The 19,577-nt window shown below is 39.6% G+C and overlaps 1 protein-coding gene across 3 annotated transcripts in view; it reads left to right on the forward strand.

Annotated features, from left to right (window-relative positions):
- LOC126249058 (uncharacterized) overlaps positions 1–19,577 on the forward strand; it is a 177,743-nt gene that overhangs the window by 22,002 nt on the left and 136,164 nt on the right. For 2 of the 3 annotated variants that reach the window (XM_049950700.1, XM_049950698.1), the window contains exon 2: positions 13,470–13,518. Coding sequence is in view for 2 of the 3 variants with exons in the window: in XM_049950698.1 (XP_049806655.1) it covers positions 13,512–13,518 (7 nt within the window). In the remaining variant the exon portion in view is untranslated. Of the gene's footprint in view, positions 1–291; positions 479–13,469; positions 13,519–19,577 lie in introns of all 3 variants that reach the window. The other variant, XM_049950699.1, reaches the window with a different exon arrangement.

The raw sequence follows: 19,577 nt of genomic DNA on the forward strand, positions 1-19,577 counted from the left end.
TTACTTTTATTTTTAAGAAACAACATTGAACTTGTTTTAGCAAGTGTTATTTCAGTATTAATTAAGCCCTTTTAATGCATATTCTACTTACAATAGTGTGATATAATATATGATTCACTAGTATTGACTGTTCTCTGATGAGAATAACTTGATAGGCCTACAATGAGCTGTTAATGCTGTGCCTCATGCTACTTTCAGTCTTCAGAGAAGAAAATGAATTATCGCAGTTTAAGTAAAATTTATGTAGCCTGAAATTATTGTAGATTAGATTACATGTACTTTTCGTTCCAGTTGATCCATAGTGAAGAGATCCTCCAGAATGTAGAACATGTCAGAAGAACAAGAATACACAATATATATTTCCAATGAAAAACACATACAAGTATGCTAATGAGCCTTCCAAAGATCCCAAGTGGAAAGATCGTCATGGATGTAGAATGAGTTGAAAAAAAATTTTAAACATATTTTTGTGCATGAGGTAATGAACATGAAAAGAAGAATAATTTTACAACACTTAATTACGGTGATCTCATTACTGCACTGAATGTGTACAGAGGTCAGATTGTTCTAATATTTGCATTGTTTTATATTATTAATAATATGTGCTTGCGCGCGCGCACACACACACACACACACACACACACACACACACACACACACACACACACACAAATTAGTTGTTTGTACTGAGTAATTCATCAGAGGAGTTGGAAGAGTTGGCCACCAATAAGCCCTTTATGCTCCTCTTAAACTGACACACAGACACACACACACACACACACACACACACACACACACAAATTAGTTGTTTGTACTGAGTAATTCATCAGAGGAGTAGGAAGAGTTGGCCACCAATAAATAAGCCTTTTATGCTCCTCTTAAACTGAACTTTATTGATAGTTAAACTATTATGGCTGCTAACAAGCCATTGAAAATGTGTATTCCTGAATAGTGATCACCTTTCTGGACCATTACTCACATTTATAGAACTGATTCCATTAATTGAGCTGTTGGTTTAAGGAATAAATACATTGGGAAGCAGTGGTTAACCTCCCTAGCTCCCTAAACAGGCCTCTGCATGATGTTTTGGAGTTCACACCACAAATAATTATTACATGTTTTTGTACCCAGAAAACTTAAGCTTGGCTTATGAGTAACCCCCTCCCCCCCCCCCCCCTAAAAAAACAACCTCATATGACATTATGGAATGAAAGTAAGCACAGTATGTCAGCTTTTTTTATTTTTATGTCCCCCATGCCTGACAACATTTGTTCTGTGGTGTGCTCCTCCCAGTTAAATTTATCATCAAGCTGTAATCCCAAGAATTTAACATTGTCCACTTCTTCAATCTCTCTGTCATCATATTTTGGGCGCATGCTGGTGGGGAAACCTCTTCCAATTCTGATTTGTGTTAAGTGTGTTTTTTTTTTTCAAATTTTAGTGACACACAGTAGGCTAGGGACCATTTATTAATGTCCATGAAAATTCCATTAACTGATCTTTCTAAGACTCCACTTCATTTACTATTTATTGCAATGTTTGTAGCATCTGCAAACAAAACGAACTTGGCATCCGGTAATGTTGCTGATGAAAGGTTACTGATATACACAGGAAAAAGCAGTGACTCTAAGATGGAACCTGTGGGATGGCACATTTAATTAGTTCCCAGTTGGTTCATGCGTGGTAGCTTCATTTATGTCTCTTACCTTATGACACCTTTTGTTTTCTGTCAGACATATAGGAATTGAACCCTTTTGCAACATTTCCAGTTACACTGTAATATTCTAATTTACTGAAAAGGATATTGTGATTTACTCAGTCATGTGCATTTGACAGATCACAAAGCATACCAGTAGCCTGTAATTTATTGTGTAATGAATTAAGAACATTTTCACTGTATGTTTAGATAACCTTCTCAGTATCAGAACTATTTAGAAATCCAAACTGAGATTTGGACAATATATTATTTGGGTTAGATAGAGCAGCAATAAGTCATGGAATTAAGTTGCTTTAATATGACATTGATAGTCACAACGCAGATCAGATTTCGACCTGTGTCAGGTCATTATCAATGCAGTGCGGAATTGTTACAGTTGCTCGTGCTCAAGTGAATTCTTACACAGTTCAACCCCATGGAGGGCAACCTCATGAATATATTATTTGTTGGCAGGTGGTTAAGAAGCTGACTGTATATTACCTTTTCGAAAAGTTTTGAGAATTCTGGCAAATGTGAAATTGGACAGAAATTTGACACCATTCATTTATCTCCTTTCTTGAACAAAGGCAAAATTCCATCATCTTTCAACCACTCAGGAAATGTCCCACTGATAAACAGCTGGTTAAACAGATAGCTTAATATGTTACCAAACTCAGAAGCACACTCTTTAATAAACTTCGTTGATATTTTATTGTGGCCACTAGAATTTTTTTGATATTAAATTTTTTATGATGGGCATTACTTCTGCTTGGGTAGTGAGGGTCATATTTATGTTAGTGAAGTTATGTGTACTGTATGGCCTGAGGTCCTCCATTACACCATCTACTGAACCTGACAACACCATTTTTTCAGTAACAGTTATGAAATGTTTGTTAAAAGTTTTGCAACATTGCACACATCTGTTACAAATCTATCATTTACTCTTTGATGCTATTTGCCCCTCTTCATGTCTGGTTCCACCAATCGCCTCCTTCACTATATGCCATATTGTCATTATTTTGTTATCCAATATGATTATCTTTTTCTTGTAATGCATTTGTTTTGATGTCCATATTAATATCTTAAATATTTTGCAGTATGTCTTGTAATGTGCTATAGCATCAACATCAGAGCTGTTTCTGACTGACACATGCAGTTTTCTTTTTCTTTTACACAATATCTTTATTCATTGAGTAATCCATGGTTTCTTTGTAAACTTTAGTCTAATCTGGGTTATTTTTTGGGGAGAAAACAGTGTTCAAATAAGATATGTAATTTTAATGAAAGTGTTGTATATTTCATTCGTGCCATTAGCACTGTATACATCACTCCAGTTCATATCTCTGAGGAGTGTCATAAAATAATCAATTTTTTGCTTACCAACCAGCCTCTTGAATTCAGATTTAATATATTTTATATCCTGTTCAGTATTAACAATTAACAAAAGGAACTGCATGTTATGGTGTGATTTTGTTATATAACTTCGTTCATTAGACCTGTCTATAAAGGTATGTGGCTGTTAGTGAGCAAGTAGTTACCCTGTGACTTTTCATTCTTTCCCGACGGATCTGTTGCAAATGCACTTCTCGGATTTGCCGCCGGATCGTATCATGTAGCTCGCTCAGTATTTCATTGATGCAACTGCTCGACGTTGTCAGTTGATGGTAGCTGCTGCTGTCGCTGCTGCAGTCACACCTTGCAGCAGTGACAGCAGCAGCTACCACCACCTGATGATGTCTAGCAGTTGCATCAATGAAATATTGTGCGAGTTACACAATATGATCCGTCGGCAAACCCGAGAAGCGTATTTGCAAGTAGTTACCCTAGTTGGGAAGTTTACAGTAGGAATTAACTCAAATTATAGTGTTACTGACTGTATTAGATTCTACCTGAAAGAGTTTTTAAGAAAATCTACATTAAAGTCACCAGCAACCACTGTTTCTTTGACCAGTTGATTTTCAAGGTGATTTATGAACAGATTAAAATTACCTGCAGGTGCTCAATATACACTTGCTATTACAAATCATTTATTATTAAATTTTACTTCTGTTGCATATGAGGTTGGTGATAGTGCCTGAGAACAGATACAAAGTCAATATTGGTATGTCTTGATGCTGATGCAATCTTTGCCAGGTCACGCTTTATACTGTACCCAGGACCTCTATGTCAAAGCAATTACCTGGCCCATCTGCTATAATCATGATGTCTTCCTTGGTGAAGCCTTTGCAAAGTGGTCCTAAATCCTCATGTCACCTGCTCCAGACCAGCACTAGGTTAAAAAAAAATTTGACCTGGTATTCAGATTCAGGTTCATCCTGGAAAAGTTGGCTGACATCTGTAGCATGAGAACTACCTAAAAACAAAACTTTCTTTTTCCTTACTGCCTTCTCTACATTTTTAGTTTTTAATTTGCTGCTGAAAATTTGTTGTTCCCTGTCTACACTTGCATCTGCTTGAGGCTCTTGAGTTACTAACTGAAGTCACAAGTCAAACTCATTTTTTCACATTCACCACAAAGCTGTCAGATGTAGCTGTAAGCCTGTTCCTCCTGTTGCCTGTTTCCACTTCCCACCTCTATTTATCCTTCTTGTGAGCTTATTCACCAGACCATCATGGCTAAACAAGATATTTGCAACAACAGAATCACATGCTTCAAAAGCAGGATAGATCATAGATGTGCTTATTAGTGTAATAGTGTTCCCAAAAACATATAAAATTTGAGTTGCACATAACTAGGTGCAGCCAAAAAAATCTCACTTTTTACTTTAAAAACTTCCTAGTAACTATAAATTTGAGCTGGAAGTACTTCTCAACCCAACTGTTCAACAATAACAAACAGGAACTGAACCTGCATAAGCCAACATAGAAACATTTGTACAGTCGGATTCATATCAACACTTTCATATTATAATCACATTCAGCCAGAGAATACATGTTGATTAGAAATTGAGAAGTTCAGTATGACTCAGTAGTACAATGAGTTGTAACGGTTATTCCACCCAATAGAAAGACAATTTTGAAGTGAATTATGCTATGGTTGTGTAATGCAGCAAAAGGTAAGCAGTTAAAGTTACTGCTGATGAGTAAAAAACTTTGATTTTATTGAAAGTATTTCAGTAGTATGCTGTTAACTATTTTCATATAACAATGAGCAATGATGGTGGAATAATGAAATTGGATAAATTACTATGTCAAGAATTTATAACTGAATGATACCTCACTTCAGTGGAAGAGAGTTTACTGTACTGACTGAAGTTGGTTAGTTTGTTGAGGTTTCGCCTTCATGTTGTGTAGGTATTCTTGTTGCTTTTAAAGTTCTTGGGCATATCATAACATGTTGTTGTAGAAACTACATATTATTTCAATTAAGCAGATGCTTTTCATCTTCAGCAATAAACAGTTGCTGTAGCACCTGAGGATGAACAGTTGCCTCTTTAATATATTGTGTAGTTTCTACAATAACATTTGCTGCTATACCTGAGAACCTTGTAAGCAGTTATTATGCCAAGGGAAACTTAAAGGAGCACACTATTCTTACTGTTCATTCATAATTTTCCCATTTGAATTAAAGGAATATAATTGCTTTTGCACATTAGTGGCTATACATATAGAATCCATCACCACTGTAGCTATTTTTAAGACTCAGTGGAATGACAACAAGTACACCAGACAATTTTAGATGATAACAGACACGTTGCACTGCTACTTCTCGGCACACTTTCTGAGCATCAGTGTCATAGTACTCTACGCCCGACTCCTTTCCGTATATTAATTACAGATTATGTACAAAGTATTTTTTGAAGATTTTGCAGGGAAATAACTAATCTGTTTTAGTTTAAATAATTCTTATACTGAGTGGCAGCATATAGATGTGCACTTTCTGTTAGACTTTGGACCGAGTGAGGTGGTACAGTGATTAGCACACTGTACTCATATTAGGGACGATGACGGTTCAAACCCACATCCAGCCATCCTGATTTAGGTTTTCTGTGATTTCCCTAAATCGCTTCAGGAAATGCCGGGATGGTTCCTGTGAAAGTGCATGGCTGACTTCCTTCCCCATCCTTCCCTAATCTGATGGGACAGCTGTTTGGTCCCCTCCCCCAAATCAACAGACTGACCTTAGACTTTGGAATCGCACATGCTGCTGGTTAACATATGGACCCATTGTATTTTCTGTACAGCTAAAATGGACCTGCTGTAGGTGGCTCAGTCGGCGTTTCATGATGCTTACACATGTGCAAAAATCTTTCTTCGTGGCAAAATGTATACCTCGGTAACTTCCGTGTTTTACAGAAATGACAAGTATTCCATTTCCTAAAGACCCAGTGAAGGAATACCAAAAAAGGATGAATAAGGGGAAAAAAGTCATGTAGTCACAATTTTTTTGTACAGTGGTAGGAGGGAGTGTCATGAACAACATACTAAAAACCCTGAGTGGTGGGGTGTGAGCATTGAAAGGTGGGGAGGGAGGAGGGGACGAGTGTTTAAACTACATTAAATTTTCTACAACAAAAAGTCCTATACATTTTTTCTCTAGAACTAATAGTTTCCATGTTGCAGAGGATGGAAAAATACATATTATTAAAAATAGTGCTTTAATGGTATAAAATTAATGTTTGCTATTAAATCAAGTGAGTTAAGAACAAATATTAAACATGTGTACCACATCTAAATGCAGTAGACTGTATTAAGGGAAAAAATTGTGTTCTGAGGACATAACAGGGTAGAGGGATAGGAGAGTAGAAGCACAAGGGAAGGCAGGCTGCCAGATTGTGATCATTCAACTCCTTCCTTCATAGGTCTGCAGACAGAAGAGCAAGGAAGTGATTCCCCACTCTGTCTACACCACAACATCACAAGAAACAACTACACGATGTTTCATGAAGTTACACCTACTCTCTGTAGCACACCTTATGAATCAGTGGCAACACAATGCGTGGGCATGTTCGGGGGTGTTTCATTTCCATTAAGTGCATTAACGCTACATGCAATGCCCAGTATGAGTTACTAATGATACTAATGCAAGAAACTCTTATGGACCAAATCTATGCAAAGTTCTACACCCTGCTAGAGGGAAAAGTGATTCTTAGTCATCTGGTACATCAGCTGTAGAATTCTTCCGGGAAAGGCAAATTCCCACCCACCACAAGCACTGCTCACTTTTCGTTTTGCAGACAAAATATACTCCCCAGCATTTTCTGTCAATCTCCTTTATGTGAGATGGTGAAGACAACTACACTAAGCTTGTGTTTATGTAATAGTTATTTACAGCTCATTAAATGAGTGCTTACTTGCACTTCTTAAGTCAGCTATCATGTGAAAATGTCAAACGGATGAAGCTGTCAACTGTCTACCGTACTGAATAGCCTGTTACAAGTGTAACATGCTGTCAATAAATGTACAACAATGTCAATTTAATTGTTTCCGCTATCACTGGCTAGAATACTTTTCACAGCACGAGGGGTGTCAAACGTACTGCCTCAGCCTCAGCTCTCCCAACATCTGAAGAGGCCCAGAGGCTTAAACTGCCTCCTCTCTAGATGCTGTTGAATTTTATGTATCTCAGTATTAGTCAAGCAATGTGTTGCAGCCATTTCTATTCTAGACTTGAACATAATCAGTCCCATTACTTCAGACATATTCACATCTGCCTTGGAAGGTATACAGTGGATGTGAGATAACTGGCTCTGCTCAGGGCAGCCCACTCTACAAGTGATAGCAATTCCTAAGCGGAAGAGATTTATCCAGTCTGCCAGTAGCACAGTTAGTGGTGAGAGAAGTGCAGTATCTTCCTGGTCAGCCATTAAGTCACCACTAAGTGACTACAACCCAATTGCATAGTTTCATGATATGTTGTCAACAACAGATAGCAACAAGTTGCTACATTTACCAGTTCAGTCCCTTTCCCACCAACACTGTATGGATCACTGACAACATGACACAAATTATACACTTTTCCATTTTCTTTTGAAATGTCTGGAATGGTCTAGTGTCTGATAATTTTAGTGTAACATTTTATCACCTTCTTTTGACAGCTGTTTTGAAACTAATGTATATTGATGTAATGTCTAGTGCTTGCTCCATTCCAATTAGCAGGTCTGCATGGATAAGTGAAATGCTATCAAAATCAGCAAGTCCCTTATCCCCATTTGAAACTATACAAAAGAATTGCAAGGATAGTTTTATATAGGTTTGGAGGACACTGTCAATCCCAGCCTGGCACAAATTTTCAGCTTTCCCCATTGTTTTCAGTCAGTGCGTGCTTGCAGCCAATGTCTGTAATTCCTTTGTGTCTTAACCTTACATCTCTTTTCTAGCTGTTTTTAAGATTGTTTGCTGTTTCAATTGAAAATGCTCATTTGCGTGTGTGGGTGTATTTAATTGACCAGCAAGGTAATTTCAGTTTTAATGACAAATCTTTTTACATTTAAACTGTCCAGGATGTCTACTTCATGTAGAGTTTCCAGGTCTCTATAATGAGGCTGCAAAAGTGCTACAATATTTTGATTGACATATTTGTGTGAAAAAAGTGTGAAATTTTTGTGTCTGTCCATATGCTGGCAGTTCATACCAGACAAAAATTATATTATGTCTTCATCATGCCAAAAATAATTAAGTAACACTGAAAATTTGTTTTGTTTGTGATCTATGATGTTGAAAAATGTGGAATATAAAACAAGTCATATGCGGTGTGACAACACTGCTATTTAAATGCAGAGTATTTGCTGCAGTTTTCCCCTCTTCCCCCTCCTTGGGCTCAGACAGCATGGTGTGGCAGGAGATAAAATGTGCAGTGAAGCCGAGTGATTTGGCATTCAGGCTTGGGAATGGCCCACGGGCAAAAATCTTGGCTACCCATGCGATATGTACTCACATTGCTTCAGATGGAATGAAATGTTGTCTGTATTTCTAATTTCATTGACACACACTCCCAATAATATTAACCTTGCTGCATGCTTTATTTGGTCACTACAGAATTGTAAAGCAGTAATTGAGGATAGCACAAATTAATCCTAGCAGTTAGCTATTGTAGTGGCCTGACACATTTTTGGGAACATGCATCATAGATTTCATGAAAATGTCTTTGAAACATAAGTCAACAGGTGCAGATAAAGGGATTGTAGCTAAAAATTAAGGACAGGAGCAGATGTTTTCTGAACCTACTGTATGAAATTTGTCAGCTGACATTTACTTTCTTTGCCGCTTCATGCATATAAATACACTCCTGGAAATTGAAATAAGAACACCGTGAATTCATTGTCCCAGGAAGGGGAAACTTTATTGACACATTCCTGGGGTCAGATACATCACATGATCACACTGACAGAACCACAGGCACATAGACACAGGCAACAGAGCATGCACAATGTCGGCACTAGTACAGTGTATATCCACCTTTCGCAGCAATGCAGGCTGCTATTCTCCCATGGAGACGATCGTAGAGATGCTGGATGTAGTCCTGTGGAACGGCTTGCCATGCCATTTCCACCTGGCGCCTCAGTTGGACCAGCGTTCGTGCTGGACGTGCAGACCGCGTGAGACGACGCTTCATCCAGTCCCAAACATGCTCAATGGGGGACAGATCCGGAGATCGTGCTGGCCAGGGTAGTTGACTTACACCTTCTAGAGCACGTTGGGTGGCACGGGATACATGTGGACGTGCATTGTCCTGTTGGAACAGCAAGTTCCCTTGCCGGTCTAGGAATGGTAGAACGATGGGTTCAATGACGGTTTGGATGTACCGTGCACTATTCAGTGTCCCCTCGACGATCACCAGTGGTGTACGGCCAGTGTAGGAGATCGCTCCCCACACCATGATGCCGGGTGTTGGCCCTGTGTGCCTCGGTCGTATGCAGTCCTGATTGTGGCGCTCACCTGCACGGCGCCAAACACGCATACGACCATCATTGGCACCAAGGCAGAAGCGACTCTCATCGCTGAAGACGACACGTCTCCATTCGTCCCTCCATTCACGCCTGACGCGACACCACTGGAGGCGGGCTGCACGATGTTGGGGCGTGAGCGGAAGACGGCCTAACGGTGTGCGGGACCGTAGCCCAGCTTCATGGAGGCGGTTGCGAATGGTCCTCGCCGATACTCCATGAGCAACAGTGTCCCTAATTTGCTGGGAAGTGGCAGTGCGGTCCCCTACGGCACTGCATAGGATCCTACGGTCTTGGCGTACATCTGTGCGTTGCTGCGGTCCGGTCCCAGGTCGACGGGCACGTGCACCTTCCGCCGACCACTGGCGACAACATCGATGTACTGTGGAGACCTCACGCCCCACGTGTTGAGCAATTCGGCGGTACGTCCACCCGGCCTCCCGCATGCCCACTATACGCCCTCGCTCAAAGTCTGTCAACTGCACATACGGTTCACGTCCACGCTGTCGCGGCATGCTACCAGTGTTAAAGACTGCGATGGAGCTCCGTATGCCACGGCAAACTGGCTGACACTGACGGCGGCGGTGCACAAATGCTGCGCAGCTAGCGCCATTCGACGGCCAACACCGCGGTTCCTGGTGTTTCCGCTGTGCCGTGCGTGTGATAATTGCTTGTACAGCCCTCTCGCAGTGTCCGGAGCAAGTATGGTGGGTCCGACACACCGGTGTCAATGTGTTCTTTTTTCCATTTCCAGGAGTGTATGTGGACCACATGTAATGTTATAATATTATAATATTTACACTGTTCTTCAAGTTTTATCCCAAAGGTGTTTAATACTGCAAATATCTGCATCTGTGCACATATTTCTGTGGATAGCTAGCAGATCCCATCTTGTGGTTTAATGTAATTGTCCTGTTGTTGTGCCATTGGTTTTTGTAAAGATTCCGGTTCTTCATATGCACCCAAGGTATTTGTAATATGCTACGAGGTGACAGAAGTCGTGGAATACCTCCTAGTAATGTGTCAGATCCTGACATAGTGCCAGGAAGTTTCATAGTGCAGCAACTCGATATGGCGTGGGGTCAACAAGTCCTCGGAAGTCCCCGGCAGAAATATTGAGGCACGCTGCCTCTGTAGCCATCCGTAATTTCGAAAGTGTTGCCAGTGAAGGATTTTGAGCGTGAACTGACCTCTCAATTACGTCCCATAAATGTTTGATGGGTGTCCAAATAATTCACTTGAATTGTTCAGTATGTTTTCAAACCAATCACGAACAATTGTGGTCTGGTGACATGATGCATTGTCATCATTAAAAATTCCATCATTGTTTGGGAACATGAAGTCCATGAATGGCTGCAAATGGTTTCCAGGTAGCTGAACATAACCATTTCCAGTTAATGATAAATTCAGTTCTAGCAGAGGACCCAGCCCATTTTATGTGAACACAGCCCACACCGTTACAGAGCTATCACCAGATTTCACAGTGCTTTGTCAATAAGTTGGATCTGTGGCTTTATGTGATCTGCACCACACTCGAATCGTACCATCAGCTCTTACCGACTGAAATTTGGACTCGTGTGACCAGGCCACAATTTTCGTCATCTAGGATCCGACCGATATGGGCACGAACCCAGGAGAGGCACTCCAGGCATCTGTGTCAGTCGTCTGCTGCACTGTCCTAACGGATACATTCATTGCGTGCCCCACATTGATCTTTGGAGAAATTTCACGCACTGTTGCTTGTCTGTTAGCACTGACAACTCTATGCAATTGCCGCTTCTCTTGACCGTCAAGTGAAGGCCGCCAGCCACTGCGTTGTCCGTGGTGAGAGATAATGCCTAAAATTTGGTATTCTCTGTACATTCTTGACATTGAGACTCGGAATATCGAATTCCCAAATGATTTTAAAAATGGGATATCTCGTGCGTCTAGCTCGAACTGCCATTCCGCATTCAAAGACTGTTAATTCCCATCGTGCAGCCGTAATCGGGTCAGAAACCTTTTAACGTGACTCATGTGAATACAAATGACAGCTTTGTGAACGTACTCCCATTTAATACCTCGCGTATGTGATACTGCCGCTATCTGTATATGTACGTATCGCTGTCCCGTGACTTTGTTAACTTCTGTGTAAATAATTGGACACAGTGGTCTAAAAATGCATTTACAGTATGTGAGGGGAGGAATAGGCATATATTTGTGTAACACGAGCATGCTGTGTTGGAACAGTGAATGGGACACACTTTTATGAGCTGCTTGAATAGTGAATTGGGAAATAGTAACTTGCAATCATTAGTGCTTTGCAGCCAAACAGTGTGGTTATGTTTGTGTGAACAGTTGGTGTTGTGTCTATTTCTATACGGTTTTATCGTGCCTTTCATTTTAGTGATCAGTAGGGCATCCTGTATTTACTTTGAGATCTGTAATTAAGAAAGTTATAGACACTGAGAGTGTATACAAGAGTCGAGTACACTGACGAGCCAAAACATTACGACTACTGTGCGCCAAGACATTTGATGCAGTCTGGTGGCAGTGCAGGCATATGACACGGTAAATAAGTACATTAGCTGAGCAGAGACGAATGGGAAATCATTCTAGCAACAATACCAGCTGCAAGTTGGAAAATCCAGTGACATAAGTGACTTTGACAAAGGACAGATTGTCGTGACCTCGCATCTGGGAACAAGCATCTCAGAAATAGTGAAGCAATTCATTGCTACTATCTATGCAAAGCAGTTGAAGGGCAGTGGAACCGGGAATAGACAACAAGGTGTTAAATGTCCGTGCCTCATCAAAAAAGTTGAGATCTGAAGGATAGTTGGCAATTTGTGACAAATATGGTGATAGAGTACACTGCTGGTTCGAGCACATGTATTTGTGAGCACAGTGTTCGTTATTGAACTTGGGATTCTGTAGCAGATGAAATATACGTGTTCCCACGTCGACCCAATGACGACGTCAGTTACAATTGCAATGGGCGAGAGATCGTCGAGATAGTACTGTGTATCAATGGACACGTGTCACTTGGTCATTACAGTTCTTGCTACACTATGTCAGTAGTTATGTCCGTATACACTGTCATCCAGGCGAGAGTCTGCTTGAAATGTGCACTGGTGGAGGCCAGTGGGGAGGGGGGAGAGCTTTACATTATGTGGGATGTTGAAGGCACCGTGATGGACGTGGACTACATGAACATATTGTAGACCACCTGCATCCTGTTGTGTTTGATATCTTCCCTAACTATGATAGCATCTTCCAGCATAACAACTCTCCCTGTCACACGGCCGGAACCAGGATACATTGATTTGAGGAGAATGCTTGTTAAATCGCGTCGATTTCTCGGCTGCCAAATTCACCTAATGAAACGTGTCCCAGATGCTATCGGGCACCAGCTCTGTGCCCACAAACCACTGGAGTGTAATTTACAGGAACTGCATGACCTGTTCATAGACATTTGGTGCCACATACTTCTCAAAATCTACCAGGGACTTTCCGAATCCGTGCCACGCTTAATAGCTGCTGCATAGCGTTCCATAGATTAATCGTCACACTATTGAAGAGGTGTTCGTAATGTTTTGGATCTTCATTGTATATGTAATTGTTTATCGAACATATTTGATGAGGTTCTTCCTAGATAAATTTCTCACGTGTCAGGTTGTTGCCCACATCTGAACCTTCTGGAAAATGTAGGAACCAGATTTTACAGTCTATGTGACCCTTGTGTACAGTCTTTGCTTGCTAAAATTAGAGTCATCATTTATTTGTTGGAATGTTTGCTAGTTTTATGATTATTTAAAATGCAGTAGCTTTCTTTGTTTCCAGTTGAGTAGTATTTTTATAAAAAATTTACTTCAAACTTTGTTTGATAAAGTTCTTCTAATTTACAGATGATGGCAGAATTTTAAGCTTCGTGGCAGATCATTTCTGATATGATGGGTACGTAGATCATCTCTTTGTTCAAATACTTGAAGTATTTAACTAGTTTTTCCCAAAGTCTTAGCAAAATTTGAATGCTAATAATATTTGTGTCAAAAGAGATGCATTTACTTACCTTGGGAGTAAATAGGAAGTACGAAATCAATGCAGACAGGTGTATTCAAATGTACAAATGTGGTTAGTCTCGTATCGCTTTTCACATTTTTAAGACATTGCTTAAGGGGATCTGGGCATCGTGGTCTTTATTTTTTTGCTATTATTTTAAAATATAGCAACACAGAGACTTCAGTAGATACTGACAGGAGACTCTAACCAAATAATTAGTGTATTGTCTTCGATGTGACAAAAATTTAAATATTGTGGAGTCCATAATGAAGTGAAAATTGATTTTTATCTTACACTCTGAATTATGTAGGGTCTTGGGATGGAATAACAACAATATTATGAAAAGGATAGATTGCTACGCACCATATAGAGAGACGGTGCATTGCAGAGGGGCAGACTGCTATAAATTTTAAGCTTTGGGCCAAAAGGCCTTCTTCTGAAATAGAAAATACATACACACACACACACACACACACACACACACACACACACACACATTATGGCTGTGGCTGGACTGCAGACAGTAACTACACTTGATGATAGCAGCATTCTGATGTAGATAGTGGAGGTAAGGAGAGGGCATGGGGTGGGGAGGGGATGGAAGCAAGATAGGGGTGAGGGGAGGTATAGTGCTGCTTGTGCGAGCATGCATGAACATAGTGGGGACAGGATATGTCCTTCCTGGTCACCATGACCAACTATATCCTCACCCACAATTACTTCTCCTTTGAAGGATTTGAGTGCAAACAAATCCATGGCACAGAAATGGGTGTCCACATGACCCTATCCTATGTCAACCTATTATGGGCCATCTAGAGGAATTCTTCCTAACCACTCAGAATGCCAAACCCCTCACCTGGTTCAGATTCACTGATATCTGTGTGTTTTGAACTGAGGGTGAAGACACCCTATCAACATTCCTCCAAAGCTCAACACCTTCTCCTCCATTACTTTAACTGGTCCTCCTCAACCCAACAAGCCACCTTCCTCAATGTTGACCTCCACCTCAAGGATGGCAACATCAGTATCTCTGTCCTCATCAAACCCACCAACCCCGAGCAATACCTCCACTTTGACAGCTACCACCCATTCCATAGTAAGAAGTCCCTTCCATGTGGCCTAGCCACCGTGTTCATCACATCTGCAGTGATGAACAGTGCTTCTCCAAATAAACTGAGGCTCACACTGAGGACTTCACAGGCCAAAATTACCATCCCAAACTTGTACAGAAACAGATCTCCCATGTCATGTGACCCCAGTCACCTACCACCTACCGCCTCCCATCTCCGACATACCTTCCGTCCAGCCACAAAGGAACAATCCACTCATCACTCAGTACCACCCAGGTCTGGAGCAACTGAATCACATTCTCTGTCAGGGTTGTGATTAGCTTTTTTGAATTGAGCAGGTGAGAACTCTCCCTGCAAGACATCTTGCATTTCCTAAACTCCCTTGCCTCAACCTTCGCTAGTCGCTGTCCTCCACCTGCCTATAGAATTGCCTCATCCCACTCGACACTACACAGCCTTTTATTCAAGCATTGCACCCACCAGTCTTTTTCCCCTTCTGGGTCTTTCTCTTTTTTCTCTGCCCCCCCCCCCCCCCTGCCCACAACCTCCTGACTGCACTCCCTGCCCTACCCTGTTTCCACCACATCCCTGCACGCTCACACAAGTAGCACTATACGTTCCCACACACGTACTCTGCTATCCGTCCCTGTTCAATGCCGCTTCCTTAACCCCACCGCGTACAGAGATTGCTGCTACTGTCTGACACAGTTGCTCTCTGCAGTCTGGCCACAGCGGCCACACGATGGTCATGTGTGTGTAAGCTGTGTGTATGTGTGTGTGTTTTCTGTTTTGGAAGCAGGGCTTATGGCCAAAAGCTTAAATATGTAGCAGTCTGCCTGTTGTACCTGTCTGCTGCAACTCAGTGTCTCCTCTATATGGTGAGTCCTTTTCGTAATATTGTTGTTATTCTGAATTCTTTGTAATTTTGATTTTGGATGCACTGTGCTTCCTCACGATTCAAAATAAAAGGTCAGAACAAATTTTAGTCTTTTAATTATTAACTCATTAAACAATAAAGCAGGAACATTTACTACTAATTTCTTGTTTTGTGTATTTAAAAAAATTTAGAAGTTAATTTTTTCTTCTAATAATGTAAGGACGTATGAGATGCTCCAGCTTAAAATATTTAATACATTATTAAATTATCTGGTTCATTATGTGGGCACACACTGCATTATTATTCATGCTTTTTGTAAATATTAGATGAGATAATGATACCTAAGTATGCAAAAACATTGATTACAGGAAACTGAAACTAAAGGTTTGCATTGCTTTTCTTCTCAGTAATAACATGTCAGAACACTCCAGCTCCATAATCTACTCGATTCTGTGTATCTTTTTCATCATCTTCAGTTTTCTCTCTTTTCTTCGTTATTCTGGCTCCTTTGTTGGTTTTCAGCAGCTTTTTCACCTACAGCAGCAGGTTGCCTGTCCTTATGTAGAAGCCAATCTTTCATATTGTCCCTAGTTTTAATGCCTAGTCTGCTCCCGGTTTTTAATCTGCTTGTTACTCCATCATTAAAACATATTATGGCATCCATCCTACCAATACCAATACAATGCCTCTCTCCTGCCAGGAACTGTAAAATGCACCAACAATATCAATAGATTGACAAATATTTACAGTACTGTTTCACAGTATATTTATTCTCTCATGAAGTTTGTTCTAAATAATACACTACAGTTCTAAGGCACAATGAGGTACATAATTGCAATACCAGAAGGAAAAATGACATTCAGTAGACCACATTAAGGTTGTTTTTAGCACAAAAAGGGGTGCACAATGCTGCTCCAAATATTTTTGATCACTTACCCAGTGATATAAAATGTCTGACATACAGCAAAGTAAAATTTGATAACAAACTGAGAAAGTTTCTCATTGGCCACTCCTTCCATTCCATAGAGGAATTTCTATTACTATAATGTGTAAAAAGGTTGTGGGTAGGAATTAAAAACTTATAAGTGTTCAGAATGTAACCGTATGTACGACTAAATTTGCAATGTGAATGTAAAATGACTCATTCCACATCATTAGGATCTGTCATGCAAAATGATCCGTGGAACATGCAACTAACCAACCAAACAACCAACCAACCAACCAACTTTCTAACTTTCTTTTACTGCCCTCTGTATAGATGCTTCACTGATTTCAATTAGGGCAATATGCAACTGATTATAATACCTCTCAAATTTGACAACTGGTGGTAAGAAATCCACCCAGAGCACACTGCTTTTCTTCACTTCTTAATACACCTCACAGAATAAGTGAGGCGAATATTCACTTCACAATTCTTTGAGCACAGTACAGATATCATTGTCTTTTCATAATGTTACATACTTGGCATTCCATTACATTTTTTCTAGATAGACCTCTTCTGTTACTTATGTCCTCACTAAATATAAAGGATTTTTCACTATTACAGTATTTACATTTATCAACAGACAAAAGTAATTTTGAAATCTTGCACTTACTAATTAAAATATTACCATTATTCTCATTTTTTACAATGCCAATGTCTTTTTCACTTTCTGTAAAATCTTTCAACTTGGGTTTTGAAGCACTGCCTGACAAACTTTGAGGCATAATCTCGCTTCACTGCAGCATAATGATTTCTTCATTTTTGTTACAATACCCAACAACACACTTGTATTGATTAACTTAAAATTTACAACTGCAATTAAGCATCATAGTTTTTGTCATTTTGGGATGAAAAATCATTTAAGTACACCTGAAATGGTCACAACAACAAGTTTACCACACAAACACCTGCAAAAAAAAACAAAATAACCTGAAGTAAACAACTTGTATTATCAGAAAGACAAATTACTCACATTACAGTCAGTTTGTTCTTAAAATGAGTTACTATGGAAGTATTGGCAGCAAAATTAAATAACAATGTTTTGTGTTTGACAGTAGTATGACAGCTAGCCATTTAAAAAACACACACTGCATCTGCTTTAGAAAGGCATTTAAACACGAAAATGATGATGTAATATACATGAAATATATATTTTTAGAATCAGAAACAATCACAGAATTTTATTAAATAAACCCAAATTTCCATTTTTTTAAATTATTATTATTATTTTTTTTTAATATGCTCATGACGCCCAGGTCCCCCTTAATTGTGAGAAAAAGATATGGAAACTGCACAGCTTTGTAAGGGAATGAAAAAGTGCCCCCAAACACTGGATCAGGAGACAGACATTGGGCAAGAAATTATTTGGAAGAATTTACAGGCTATATTGTAGGATAATTTGTTCCTGTTGGATATTAGGTGGTTGTAAAACTCTGTACTCAGTACTCCTGAATGCTGGGGCAGAGAAAACTTTCCTTATTATAATTTGGAATGCCTTCATTTCCTTTAGCATTTGCACAACTTACCCTGTTTCACTCCTTTCTTTTCCCCTGGTGAACAAATTATTCAAAATTCATGAAAAATAATGTTTTTAATTTTCTCACTATTGCTTTATGTGTAGTAGTGGTATTTGGTAAATGTTTCTTCCAGTATTTTCCCATGTAAGTTCCATGGGACCTTTGAACTATTTTAGGTTGTAAATTGCCGCGTACAAACTGTAGTTGACATATTAAAATTGTTTTTAACACTGGAAGAAGAGCCATATCTCTTGCGAGTCCTGGATAAATACTGTTCAGTGTTTATGATGTGGCTGATGACGGGCTTCACTAGGCACTATGGCTGTGTGCTATGCAGAGTTATAATTTAAAATTTTCTCTTTTGTACGTGCTTTAAGAAGTCAGTTACAGTCACGTTTTAAGATTACATTACATAAGAGTTATTTTCATTTTAAAACTAGATAGACATACATAGATCAAGTGGCAGACTTAGCTATACCTTGTCTGTATTTTTTTCTTGTCTGCACTAAGAGTTTCATTAAAAAAAAAATCAGCAAGTGATTTTGTTCACATATTGTTCAACAAATGGCGTTTGCTCCAGAGAGCAAAGAATGTGAAATTGGATTTTACTATTGATGTAATTAAAGCATATTGTGTTCTGGAGCTTGAAGACACATTTACTGTGAAATTATTTGAATCTGCCTCAAACTTGGATGAAAGAAGAAGAAATGAGTTAACAATAAGAAACAGATTTGCTGTGACTGATTATTTTTTAAGTGAGGCTGGTAAAAATTCCTTGGTAGGACACCAGAATCTGAGGTCTTACAGAAAGTATAATATGAGTTCGCATATGAATTTCCATTTACATGTACAATTTTTTTTAATTTCATTGTTCCACCTTGCTTAGTACTTTTGGTAATTGTATCTGTAAATACTTCTGAAACATAATAAAACAAACTAATTGGCCGTGTCCTCACACTGTCTAGCAATCCATTTTAAAGCAGTGCTTTCTAAACATGGTTTGTTGTATGTTCTATTTTTATTGACATATCACTAGTTCCAATAACATAATTGTCCAAGGCTATAATGTGGTGTAATTCCTGTGATGCAAAGGAATCGATCCCTTTGTCACTTGTTCACGAAACAAATGTGGGAACAGTATCCTTTGTCACACCTTGTAAGAAATTATAATGGATGCTGCCACAGATGCATTCGTGCTGTCTTGTTACTTGCCGTCTTTTCATATCGATCCAGCAGAAACACAAATGTTGCACACATAAACACTGTGTCACATGACCGTTACTGCAACTTGTCAAATTGCATATCGTATTGTCTCTATGGGAACCGTGCCTACCACTCACATACAACCCATGTGGAGGGAGATCATCCTTGATACTCACAAAGCTAGTGGCTCATTGGTTAAAGAACTGGATCCCATGTAGGAGGAAGAGGATTCAAACTCTCATTTAGCCCTCTAGATTTGGTTTTTTAACAGTTTTTCTAAATTGTGTAAGGCAAATACTGAGATG

This window comes from Schistocerca nitens, chromosome 3, assembly GCF_023898315.1.
Source record: "Schistocerca nitens isolate TAMUIC-IGC-003100 chromosome 3, iqSchNite1.1, whole genome shotgun sequence".
In the NCBI taxonomy this organism is placed as follows: domain Eukaryota; kingdom Metazoa; phylum Arthropoda; class Insecta; order Orthoptera; family Acrididae; genus Schistocerca; species Schistocerca nitens.